General features: G+C 42.7%; 1 protein-coding gene across 11 annotated transcripts in view; it reads left to right on the forward strand.

The window, feature by feature from the left end:
* The window catches only part of MTCL1 (microtubule crosslinking factor 1), a 104,759-nt gene extending 92,281 nt beyond the window's left edge, over positions 1-12,478 (forward strand). For 8 of the 11 annotated variants that reach the window (XM_068192022.1, XM_068192034.1, XM_068192043.1 and 5 more), the window contains 3 exons: positions 1,457-1,488; positions 3,101-4,655; positions 11,226-12,478. In XM_068192022.1, the coding sequence (XP_068048123.1) occupies positions 1,457-1,488; positions 3,101-4,655; positions 11,226-11,435 (1,797 nt within the window). In that variant the 3' untranslated portion in view covers positions 11,436-12,478. Of the gene's footprint in view, positions 1-1,456; positions 1,489-3,100; positions 4,656-8,204; positions 8,263-11,225 lie in introns of all 11 variants that reach the window. The other 3 variants (XM_068192060.1, XM_068192079.1, XM_068192086.1) reach the window with 1 other exon arrangement.
* The last annotated feature ends 294 nt before the right edge of the window (positions 12,479-12,772 follow it).

Raw genomic sequence — 12,772 nt, forward strand, 5'->3', positions numbered from 1 at the left:
TTTCTTCCCTCGGTGCCATAAGGGTATTGCTGGCAGTGTGGGACCCCATATTTATTATTTCTTAGCCTTTTCTTCATACATGTCCAAGTGCTCAGTGAAGAATGTTGGTAACACTATCAGGGAACTAAGTTTTGTGCTTAATTTTGATTGCTGTTCCCATTCCTTCAAATTCAGTCTGATTTTCAGAGAAAATCTCTTCCCTTTTCTGTTTTTCAGATATTACCACCATTAACAAAAGGGTGGGCAGCAAAATTTGCCCTTGGTGATATTTGCATAGCTTCTTTCCTTCAAAGCATATTTTAGGGAAACCTGGGCAAAGTCATTTTCCCTCAGAGGGTTTGCTGAAGCGAGACTGATTGGAGTTTAATGAGTAGCTTAACTGAGGATGCACAGAGGCAACTGCAGCTTGCTGACTCTACCTTCCACTTATTTTCTTTCTGGTACTAACTGCAGTAGAAGTCAATCCAGCCTTCACCCTGATTATGCATTCAGTTAGGTCAGATTTACTGACCTGCAGTAGCTCCACTGAAGCCACTGACGTTATTCCAGAGTTATACCACAGTGAATGCAAGGAGGATCAGTTTCCTACTATTTTTTTCCCTGACCCGGGATAAATACCAGAAAGGTATTTGCTGAGTTAAGCAGTGCTGTTTTTAAACAGTCCCAATTTGAAATGGACTTTTGGTAATGTTTTGATTTCACAAGGGCAAATAAAATATGTATAGTACCAATGCTTTGTTTTTTCCCCGATCCTATTTTGCATTCCCTGTAGTTTACTTAGCAATACAAGTAAACAGTTAGAATAACTGTAGAGCAAATGCTTCAGAAGTAGCTATTTAAAACCCCAACTTATTATGTCACAGGGAAATAACTGGGAAATAAAAACATCTTAATGCTGTTAACAAGCTGTAGGTCTACGAGACAAGCAAGTCTTCCCAGACATTTAAAATATCAAGCTTAAGGAATTTCAACTGGTGCCACTTGTTGGTTCCTAGAAAATGCATAATGAAATACTATGTCAAAGGAACTCAGTTTATCTTTTATTTCAGCACAGCTAGGCTTCTAGCATAAAGTAGGTTGCCTCCACAGAAAAAAAGTCACTCAAAAATATATAGTCTGAAACAATATATTGTGGGGAAAAAAACCTTTTTTTGGCCTACATCTATTTGTGATTGCATGGGAATATAAAAGTTCAAAGTGTTGTAGATTTGGTATACAGGCTTTAGCTGTGCAGTGTGTTATCCTGATGGGATTGCCCACTCTCCTGCCTATGTACAAAGTGAAGAATATTCCCACTGGCACTTTAAGAATTTATATCAGAGAGAAAATCAGACACTTTTTAGAGACAAACATACCTGGTGCAACTAATGGGAAGTGAATGACAAAATACCCATAAAGCTAATGCTACCAACACCTTTAGAAATAACTTATCCTGCTTGTTTCTGTTTTCATTCAGGAGGAAGAAACACACAAAGGAAATCTTCAAAGGTGAGCAAAACTTGCAAGGGAAATCCCAGCAAATACTCAACTGCTGGAGGTATGACTCTCTGCACCCAAGCCACAGGCCAGGACATAGCCATGCCACCTCCTAAAAGGTCTGCAAGCCAGATTAATGGATACACCCAGGGATTAATTTGTCTCAATAAGCTTCAGTTCTGCTCTGGTTAACTTGGGCCACATTCAGCTGTTGTGCACAAAGAACAAACTATGAAACTGCATTAAGCTGCACCTTAGAGTGAAATCTACTCCTGCCTTAGCAAACACTGCAGTACACACTGCAGACATCCATATGTAAAGGAAAACACTTGGTGCTGAGGGCATGACGTGCTGCTCCTTGTCAGGGATATTTTGCTTTGGACTGGTTCTGGTCTTATCCTATTGGTTGAATACCCACCGAACCCTAGAATGCATTAGTTGTGCTCCTGGAGAGCATCTTCCAGCTCATTTTCATTCCAACGGAGCGAAGCCCGTGCTCTCTGAGATTGCTCTCCTGATGCAAACCAGCACATTTTACTAGGAGATCCATTGAGAAACCATACTCACCTGAATCCCTAACAAAGACACACCCAAACTGCTGCAGGAGCTCTTGATTAAAAACTCACAGGTGACTTGGCTGTATCCTTTGGATCACTGATCCTTGAAAACCACTGCTTGCTGACTTCTCATTGAGTTACGTCATTGAACCAACTCTGATAACAACACTCATTTGCATTTTTATTTAGTCCCATTCAAATTTTTTTTTCTTAAAATAAAGCAGTAGGATAACTCGTCTGAATGCCTGTGATTTGTACAAATTTGTAAAATGCAGGAGAACCAAGAATTCAGTATTATCACTTAGACAGATTCCCTTGGTTAAATTTCAGCATGAGCTCAACTCACCAAGCCAGTTCAATGTAGCAGCATTTCTGCTGGATGTCCCACATCACTGCACACCAGCTGTGCAGTCTGGGCAGTCTCAGGAGTGAGGGTGGACTTGATGATTTGCCAGCAGGTCAGAAATACTCTACACTTGCTTTGAAAAGTGTGCCTCGTATTGTCAAAAACACTCATTTCCTGTGAGTGGTATAATTCTGAGATGCATCCTACTGCTCCATATTGCAGATATTTGCCTAGCAGTAATCCATGAGAAAGCAGTAAATTAAGAACCTCTAATAAACCATTTGGTACTTTTAATGGCACATCACAGATGTTTGTGTTCACAGCTATATCAAAGATAATAAAAGGAGACTTAAATGAAAGAAAGGGCTAAAGGAAGGAAAAGAAGGAAAAAGTTTTTCATGCAGAGGGTACTTGAGCACTGAAACAGGCTCCCCAGGGAAGTGGTCATGGTATCAAGCCTGCCAGAGTTCAGGTAGTGTTTGGACAATTCTCTCAGGCACATGGTGTCATTTTTGGTGTATCCTGTGCAGGGCCAAAAGTTAGACTTGGATGATCCTTGTGGGTCCCTTCCAACTCAGGACAGTCTATGATTCAATGATTGAAGTGGTTTTATATGTAAGGAGATGGTGAAAGTTGGGTTTCCAGAGTTTGCTGGTGAAAATAAGTTACTCTGCAACAGTTTACAGGCACATGAGTGACTCTCTTGTGTTCCTCTCTCCAGGGCAATGTCCGTTTCTTCCATGTCCGAATTTCAGCGCCTGATGGATATTTCTCCATTTCTACCAGAAAAAAATTTACCTTCATCTGGCAGCAAAGATGATATAACACCTCCCTTGTCTCCTGATGATCTGAAATACATTGAGGAGTTCAACAAAAACTGGGATTACAATAACACTAGAAACCATGGTGGGGCAGCTGAGAAGCCTGCAGAGGGTTGGGCAGAAAGGACAGAAATTGTAAAAGCCAGGAATGATCCTGCTTCAGATCCATTCCAGGCATCCTCATGGTACCTCACCACCAGTGTCACTATGACCACCAATACCATGACCAGCCCAGACCACTGCCAGAAGCAGCCAACAAGGAGTCACAGTGTAAATGACAAAATGGGAGTGCGGGTATTTCACAGCCCACCGGTTGTCCGTAGGTTCGATAACTCAGTGATAGCTGGCAGTGAAGGGAAAAACCAGGCTGAGCCAGACTTCCTGTTTTCTGTGACCAAAGCTATGGGGAACGTCACTGAGACAAAAGGTGCTTCCTCAGATATGTTTGGAAGGTGGTCTTGTGACCTGGCCAAACACCATAAAGATTTTCTGGAGAACGGTCTTCATCCCATTGAACGTCCTATTTGCACTACTGTGGGCTTTGCCTCACCCTTGCACAGCTTGGAGATGTCCAAGAACATGAGCGATGACATGAAGGAGGTCGCTTTCTCTGTCCGGAACGCAATACGCTCCAACTCCACAGAGCCTCAGTTTAAGGACACAGCGTGCCAAACCAACGGCATGAGAACGACGGGGACACAGACCACCCAGACCATCAGCGTCGGCTTGCAGACGGAAACCCTGCGCAGTATCACCAGCAGTCCACACAAGTGTCTGACACCAAAGGGGGGGTCCACACCTGTCTCTTCACCATCCAGAAGCCTAAGAAGCAGGCAGGTGACCCCCGTCATTGAAAAGGTCCAGGCCAAGTTTGAACGCACGTGCTGCTCCCCCAAATATGGCTCTCCAAAGCTGCAAAGAAAAGTCCTTCCCAAATCAGACCAGCCAAATAACCGGACTGTGCCTGGCACACCTCAGAAAGGATTCAGTGAGTCCGCTTGGGCTCGATCAACTACCACACGGGAGAGTCCTGTCCACACCACTATCAACGATGGCTTGTCCAGTTTGTTCAACATCATTGACCATAGCCCCATCTTTCATGAGACCTTCCAAAAATGCCCCAGATCTGGCAGCCGGTCCAGGTCAGCAGAACCCAGACCAGAACTGGGCACATTGCAGGAGCCATGTACAAATGCCCGTGGCAGATCACCCAGTCCTCTCCGTCTGGGAACAGAGACACAAAAGGAAGAAGGATCTGAGGTGACAAGTATTAGGCAGGACTTATCTGCTCCTCCAGGGTACACACTTGCAGAAAATGCTGCCAGGATCTTGAATAAGAAACTTTTGGAGCATGCCTTAAAGGAAGAGAGAAGGATACCTTCACACAGCCCACCAAATCTTAGCAATGACAACAGCACAGGAGAAATTGTCAAAGTAGATCCAGGGTCCATAGAGGTAATGAATTTGCTTGTTTTTCCTCCTATAGCTAAGTGCACTCTTCTTTGAACAAATGTATTATGAGATCTCTTGCAGTCCTACTGAGTATTTACAGTGAATATCCTAGTCCTGTCCTGGTACCACCAGCAATTTCCAGTCATGAAACTTTGGATTAGTCACTGAAGAATGCATGAAATAATTGAATTTCTATCCTGGCAGCTTATTTGGCTTGAAAGCATCAGAACAGTTTTATCCTTTATGGGATAAAAAATGTTTTTTTGTCCTGAACAGCTGGGATAAGGTTTTCTGTCACAAAATACACCACATGTTACAGATGCTCTAGGGACACTAGGTTTGAATAAATTTTTATGCTGGATGGAAAGGTAGATTCTTTCTCTCACACAAGAATGGGTCTTAACAAGTTTGTGTGAAAATAGTCTCTACAGTACCCTGGAGCAAAACTTCAGGGCCTTCAGAATATCTTTCCTGAATGTATCTGATTAAGTTTGGTTCACGTCTGTGAATGTGATTGAATGGCATGATGTTTGGTACTGGCTGCTGCTGCCTCACGAAAATAACAAAAAGCAAAAAATACACACGTAATCAACTAATCTAGACACATACCTATTTAGTGTTTAAGAACTCCTTGCTGGTATTTTGCCAAGTCATCATCTGCCTCAGCAAGTGTGCCCAGATGTTGAGGGTCAGTCTCAGTTGCAACAGCAATCAACAAAAATAGAAGGTGTAATGATGGATGAAAGCTTTCAGTTACCGGTATTTAAACCTCCTGTTTCTGGTGAGCCTTTGAGAGCACTTGAGAGTCTTACTCTTAAGAAGCCCAGAAAAGCTGAATTATGCCCAGCTTTTACATGCATATGTTGCCTTGTTGGTACAGCCATGAAAAGGGGTGTGTACTGCTGGTTGGTGACAGTCCCCAGGGCAGAAGCAAGTGCTCCTCATCCTCTCTGCCCTGTGCTGCCCCTTCAGCATCCTAGTCTTGTGGTGAGCCCTGGCTCCAGGGAAGCAGCTCCTTGACCCCTGCACACCCCATACACCCCTGCACACCACATACATCCTCCTTGCCTTTGCTGGGCAGACTCCTACTACCCCTGCCTCCGATACCTCAAAAGGGAAGGTTCAAACCCCTCTTTCTAACTCAACATTTGGCATGAAGGATTTCCAGGGACCTGAGTGCTGAAACCTTTGGTCTGCAGTTTGCCTTGCCCTAGTGGGTGGTTCTCAGCCCCTTTTTTGTAGGTATTGCTCAGAGGATGTGATTTTTTTTCCTAACAGATAATCCAAACCTAAGGATTTATTCCCTATGTGCAGTTTAAACAGATACAAGCAGGGAAGTTTTTCAATTAAAAAAGGAAAAGAAAAGAAACCACATGCAAATTATAAATACTAGTGAGTGAAAGTGGTCTTTGTGCGCAAACCTCAGAGTTAATAAATGTGGGAAGCAGCCTCATTTATTTGACATTTTCCAGCTATCTCTGTATTTTGTCCTTAGTTTGAAATACTGGGAATACACTACTGGTCTGTATTAGGAAGTCTGTTGTACTCTAACAAGTTCAATTCAGCTTTGCCTTCAAGGTAACTCTGGAAGCTCTTGATTTCCTCCTGTGTCTTGTAACTGCCTCAGTAGATTTCAAATATAAAGAGATGGATGTCATCCCACATCATCACAAATTCCTGTTGGCAAAACACAAACTAGCAACAGTACCTGAGTTTGATGCGCAGAGAGATTTGGGTCAATGCTATTTAGCAAAAACTCATTGACCATCAAACTGGCAGAAAATTGCTGCTTTTTGTGAATTCTCAGTATCTTTTGCCTAATTTTTTGAGTTATGAGCCCTAGAGCTAAGACTTGTTTCTCCTTGTAACTCCTACATGGCTGTTTTGACTGTAGTCTAGATGCACAGGTTTTGTTCTTTGGCTGCTCCTAGCATTTCTCAGGCATGTGGATTGAAAAGGAAACTGGTGGGCATTCACACAATGAGCATAGCTTTTCCTATCTAAGATGGTGCTCTGGAAGATGTACTCAAGGGAAGCGTGGGTTTGCTGCTGAAAAAAAAACACCTACAAATAAGTTTAGACTCTGCAGGTGCCTTGAGTTATTTGTAGATTACCCTGACCACACAAATTACACTTTGTACAAAGTCTCTTAGCACATTTTGTACAAAGCCAGACACAGCTGTGCAGGGAATTATGATCTTGAAGGAGGCAGGTTTGTGCTTGGGAAAGCACTGACACAATGCTTCCACCCTCCTATAGATTCCTGCTCTGCTTCCCTCTGACCTGTTGGTTTCTGGCCAAGTCAAGTGCCCTTCTTACCACCAAACGCCTTCTGGGTTCTGCAGCCATAGCATATTAATGACTTTTAAACTTGCATGCAGCACCTGTTGGTGACTTTTCCTCAATTTGAGCTTCTGAGTTGTTTAATTACATAATTTCCTTCTTTATTCCTGCTGCAAATATGAAATCTAGTTCATATATTTATCTATTTATGTACATGTGCATGTGCATGTGAGTGCATATGCATATAGAGCAGCAATAACTTTGTGTTTTCAGACTTGCCCAGAGCTGCTTACAGGCAAATTCATATCCACATAGTGTGGCCTACTAGTGTCTTATCCTGCTAATTCACAAAACCCCTATCTTAGGTGTGTATCGTAGGATTTATACATTTTACTATTAAAAATGCGGATTAGCATTACCTGACTAACAATGTAAGAACTTTAGAAACATTTTTGCTTTTATGACTAGCAACGGTGTAGATTGTGGAGGTTACACAACAGTCCTGGGCTGGGAGTCAGACTCATTTCTGGAGACAACACTGTGAAAGGACCATCCACACAGACCCACAGATGAGTGAGCAGGTGCTGCATCCTCTGCTCGCCAAGGCAAAGCAATTGCCACAGGCTTCTCACTGAACCATTCAGCATGGGAGGGGGAATGATGAAAATCAGGGAAGGTGTTGACAGAATTAAAGGGCTTTTGGTTAAGCCTGAGTTTCCCAACCAGCATCACTGCTGAAGAGAAACAACAGAGAAAGGTGAGGCAAAGAGTTGTCATGAAACCTGAGCAATAGAAGTGTATGCAACAAAAAATAACAGCCATTTTCTTGCTTGTTAAAGATTTCCTAAGCAGAAACTCTCTCCTGAAATCAAATGAAGGCAAAAAAAATACAGCTTTATTCCTCTCATAGTAATGTGGTTTTTCCCTAGCCCAAATCAAGGTTGGCAAAGAAAAACAGATATCTTTCTCTGCTGAGTAGAAATGTTTGGTTTGTTTATTGCTATGTCCACTTCTGAAACTGTGCTAGGATTGTAAAAGGTTGGTTTGTTTGCTTCCTTTCTTTCCAAGTCTTTTTCTTCCAGTGGCTTGGCTTTTATTTTTGATTATTAGTTTCCCTGTGATAACACTGGTAACATGATCTGAATGAGTAGTAACACCGGGAGACTTCTTCCTTGCAGACATGAAATCTTCACTTTAAAAAAATAATCAATTAAAACAGTTCTTTTCAACCTACTTGCTTTCTTTTTCTTTTCTGTCTGTTCTGTCCAGAACCAAACTGTCTTATTAACTACCCCCTGGGGACTCTAACCCTGCCTGCCTCACTGCTGTAAGTCCTTTCTACCTTGTTTCCAGAGCTTTCCGAAGGCGGTCATTCTTGAACATGTGGGTTAACAGAGGGAAATAAATGACCACAACTCCAGAGGTATCGGCACGCACCTGACATCCCCGTGGGATTCTTTGTATGTGACAATCAGGAAGAGCTCAGGATAGGAGCTCATCTGCTGTGTCCTGCAGCAGCCCAGGCTGGGAAGAGGTCACATTAAGTCAAAATTTGTGCTGTTGGGGTTTTTTGCTAAGCTTTTTAAAAGTGGCAAAATTTAAGACCAACACAAAGGTATGCAAAAATGCTGGGGAGGAATTCAGATTTGTGACAAACTTTTTTTCTTTTTTTTTCTTTTTTTTTTTTTTTCTGACAAACGCACAGCACTCCACAGGGCTTCTGGCTGCCCCAGAATGCCTTCCCTCTAGTTCTAGCTACAGCAGCAGGTGGAGAGGGCTGGGAAGGGGCTTCAGCACCAGCCTGGGGCTAAAGGCTAAAGTCACCTTTGTTCATTAAGCAGTTCTGGGCCCAGTTCTGTCCAGTGGCTGCGGTTGCCACAGTAGAGGGAAGACACTGTGCAGACATAAGTTGTGACCATTCATTCTGCCTCAGAGAGAAGAGAAAACTGTTTTCTTTATTTATTAATAAAGACATAACCATGGTGGCTGACAGCCTGTTTTAGGAAATAGCTAGAAACTGAAGCTGAAATCATCTTTCCCATTTTCAATGTTTAGGTTAAGAAATGCTGCCTATCCACCTACACCTCTGAGCAGCTACCAAACTAAAGTACCCACAGGTTATCTGTTTTTTAAAAAAACATTTCTAGCTATGACAGCTACATGTAGTAAGGGAGGAGGGGTTTTCACAAACCATTCTGCAGAGTTTCCTGGATTTCCACACTGCAGCGGGGGGTGACTGACTCAGCAGCCAGCGCTTTATAAGATTTTGCTGCCAGTCACTTTTGGCCTTGGGGCAACATGCATCACCAGCACAGCCTTGTGTGCTGCTGGGCATGTGTACATCACAGATAAGATGAACTTAACCCTGCTGTTTGGTAAAAGCTGAGCAATATCTGCGGGTGTGCTGGAGAGAGGCTTTTGAACGGGGATGCAGCAGTGGAAATAAATTTTGTTACCTCTGTGCTAACTCTGATTTACTGCTCTGAAACTAGGATAAAGCAGCCAGGAGCAAGCAGCACTATAAAGATATCATTTTAAGCCTCCTTTTTGAAAGAGGCTAAGACAAAACCCGCAAATCTCATAGCCTCAATTCACTGTGTTGTGCTGCCCATGACTGTTGCTGTGCAGATGGATTTCTCTTAACAAATCTTAGTCTAATGGTAGCTTTCACAGACCATATGCTGCCCCAGGCACAATGGGATAAGGTGAAGTAAGGACACACACTCAATCTTTTTGTTAGCACCAATTTCTATTTCAGCCTTACTGCTGCTTTAGCAAGGGTTGTGAGGTTTATGGCACAGAGATGGGATGGGGGATGAGGATGCAGAGAGGAGGGTGTGCAGGCTGAGGTGCTCTGCAAGTGCTGAGAGCAGCTGGCCGTGGCTCTTTCTCAAGCAGTGGTGTGCAGCTGTAGGTCACCCCATTGGCTGCATGCTGCCCAAAACACCTGGATTGACCCTTCACTGAGTCTTCCCCGAGTCCAACAATGCACTCTCTCCAAAACAGGTGTCAGCAGCTCCATTTCTCATACCTCAGCTCTATGTCTTCAAAATTGGTCTTTCTGTCCTATGACATTCTTGTTTGGTCTTCCACTGCAATTGAGAAGTTCAATGTCGTATCACCTTGTTTGTTCACTGTCAATCACATCATGTTACCCACTCCAATATTCTCCACCCTAAGTCACTATTCTCCTTCTCTATGGGAAACAGTGTGCTGAATCCTGGCCTCCCTGCTGCCTTGGTATCCCTGCGTCTTACTGTGCCACAGCTTTTCCTTTGCATTGTATCATTTCTGGTCTCTCTCTTCATTTATCACTGATTTGCTTCCTGACTTTGGTTTTTATTGAACTCCCCTGTACATTCCAGTGACTGCTGCTTGGTGTACACACTGCTAGATGCTGGAAAACTGCTCTGACTTGCTTTTATAAATTTCAAAGTATGCAGTGAAATTCAGAAGTTTGGCTTTGGCCCTATGAGACAGATTTGCTTCCACAGTAACTCATCTTGATGTAGGGAGCATTCAGAGTAAGGCAGGAAGTGCAACTGTACTTTGAGCAAAGTCTGTGAATATTAAAAGCATTACCAACTTAGTGCCAGGGTGAAAAATCACAAGGCAAGCTAACCAAGCCAGAACAGTGGAAACTTGGTGAAGCAATAAAATTTCCAATTTATTCCATTTCTGTGAATGTTGCCTTTAACATAGAGTACCTCTGAATCCTGTAATTCAGGCTTCAGCAGCTGGCAATTAGAAGTAGTGTTCCAGAAAATGAAGTCAGTAGGTAAGCCTCATCTTTAACACAGCTGGAGATCATAACTACCCCTGTAGTCATTATTTTGTGCTAAGAAGTCTCCTGCATGTCAAGTCTGAATTCTGAAGGAGAAAAGAAGGAGACAGTGGTTGATTTTTTCACCTGTCTTGCAAATGCCAAACCTAGTCTTTTTATGCCAGGTCAGCTCTTAAAGTGTTGAATAGTGGATTTTCCTGAATTATTATGCAAATGTACTTTTCAGCTCTTCTCTTTCTAGCACAAGGAGAAATAGCAATTGAAAGTGTGTCAGCTACTCCAACTCACCCTCTTTTTTCACTGTCTCCTTACCTGTTCCATAAATCATGGACTCACATGCAGATACCTGGAGCCCTCACACAGCCAGGTGTTCGCTGCTTGCTTTTGTCCCACGCCGTGACACACGCTTAGCTTTAGTTCGGCCATTTCGTTTCTTAATTCTCCGCGCATCCCGACAGTCTCTAATGCAAGTCACTAACTGCTGTTTTGCTCTCTTGGCTGCCAAGGAACTGCCTTGTTCTGCACTAGCCCCGTCCCTCCAACCCTGCTTCTCCCGGCCAGAGAGACCAGCGAACCGGCGCCCACCGTCACGATGGGCCTCACATTCCCCTACTGCCTCACAGTCGCAGTCCACCGGAGACCTGACTTCCTCAGAGGAGTGCGGAAGCAAGGAGCTGCTGGCAGAGACCCCCAGCCAGGGAGGCGAGCCGGCCTGACTCCGCACGGGAACAGGGCGGGCCACCACTCGCCTCCGCCAGGTTGCCCGCCAGCCGTCTCTGCCATGAAGGAGGGAGGTCTGCTTGGAGAAGTCAAAGAATGTTCTCAGACACAGCTGCTGAATGTGCAACCTGGGAAACAGAGGTGTTTCTAGAATGAAACAGTTAATGTGCCTGGAATAACTTAATTTTTTTCATAGCTGAGAGAACTATTTTTGTCTCCATCTTTTCTACATACAGTATATTAACAAAAACAACAAAAAAAGGGTTAAAATGATATAAAAGTAAGATTTAAAATAAAATGTAAATTAAGTTTTAAGGGAATTTGAATACATGCTCGTGCTCTCTCCAAATACTGACTGCCTTTTGGTTATATTTGCACTGTTACATTTTCAGTTTTAGTTTTGGGTATTTTGGGTTGGTTTTTTTTTTAATTTCATGTAAAACTAGGGTCTTAAGTTAATTTTATTCTATTTTAATGTCAGTGTTATCGGTTTTTAAAGGTAAGGTTCTTAAAGATGCTTCAACTGTCTGAAGCGATACCTTTTAAGTAGTGAAGAAAGCCATTAAGCTCGTTCACTAGACTTGTAATTAATTGAGATGGAGGGGAATACAGGTAAACACAAGTAAATGTGTAAAAAAAAAAAAAAGAAAAGAATGCCTCAGAAAGTCTTACAGAGTTAGCTGTAAAATACACCTACAATACTTGACTTGCATGCCTCTGGGTCCTCGCACTTTAGTGCATGTACATACTGCTACTGTACCATCACATAAATGTGAGTCAATCTGTTTCACTGTAATATTGTTGTGAATTTACCTGTACTGTACTTTTATTGTTGGTATTCTTGCATTGACTATACAAAAAAGAGTTTTTAAATTATTGTTAGCAGTTCAACTGGCTATGTACAGCGTTTACTGAGAACTTCCTTTGTTTTTGAAAAACCATGGAAATCTCTGGGCATACTAAATTGTAACTGGTCTTGTTTAAGAGTCTGTTTGAGACCATGTGAAGTGGAAATAAAACCCTCAGTATTTACAAGCTACTCGAGTGCTTCATAGTGTTTTTTTTATGATAGTACTTCCCAGATTCATTTAACTGGGGGATATAAAAGCCCCTGAATTCCTCCTTTATTCATAAGGGAAGAAAAAAGCTTCCTTATATTAAGTAAATCACAGCAAAACCAAATTTTATGCTGTGCTCCACAGACTTCTGTGAACACTGGATCAGACCATGGGAAGCTTTCTAAATTCCCTCCCTGAACTCCACAAAACATCTACTCACAGATTGTAGGACCCATCTTCTCAGTTTCTCTGAGGCCCTATGGTTTGTAGTTTTC

Source organism: Anomalospiza imberbis, chromosome 1 (genome assembly GCF_031753505.1).
Source record: "Anomalospiza imberbis isolate Cuckoo-Finch-1a 21T00152 chromosome 1, ASM3175350v1, whole genome shotgun sequence".
Classification (NCBI taxonomy): domain Eukaryota; kingdom Metazoa; phylum Chordata; class Aves; order Passeriformes; family Viduidae; genus Anomalospiza; species Anomalospiza imberbis.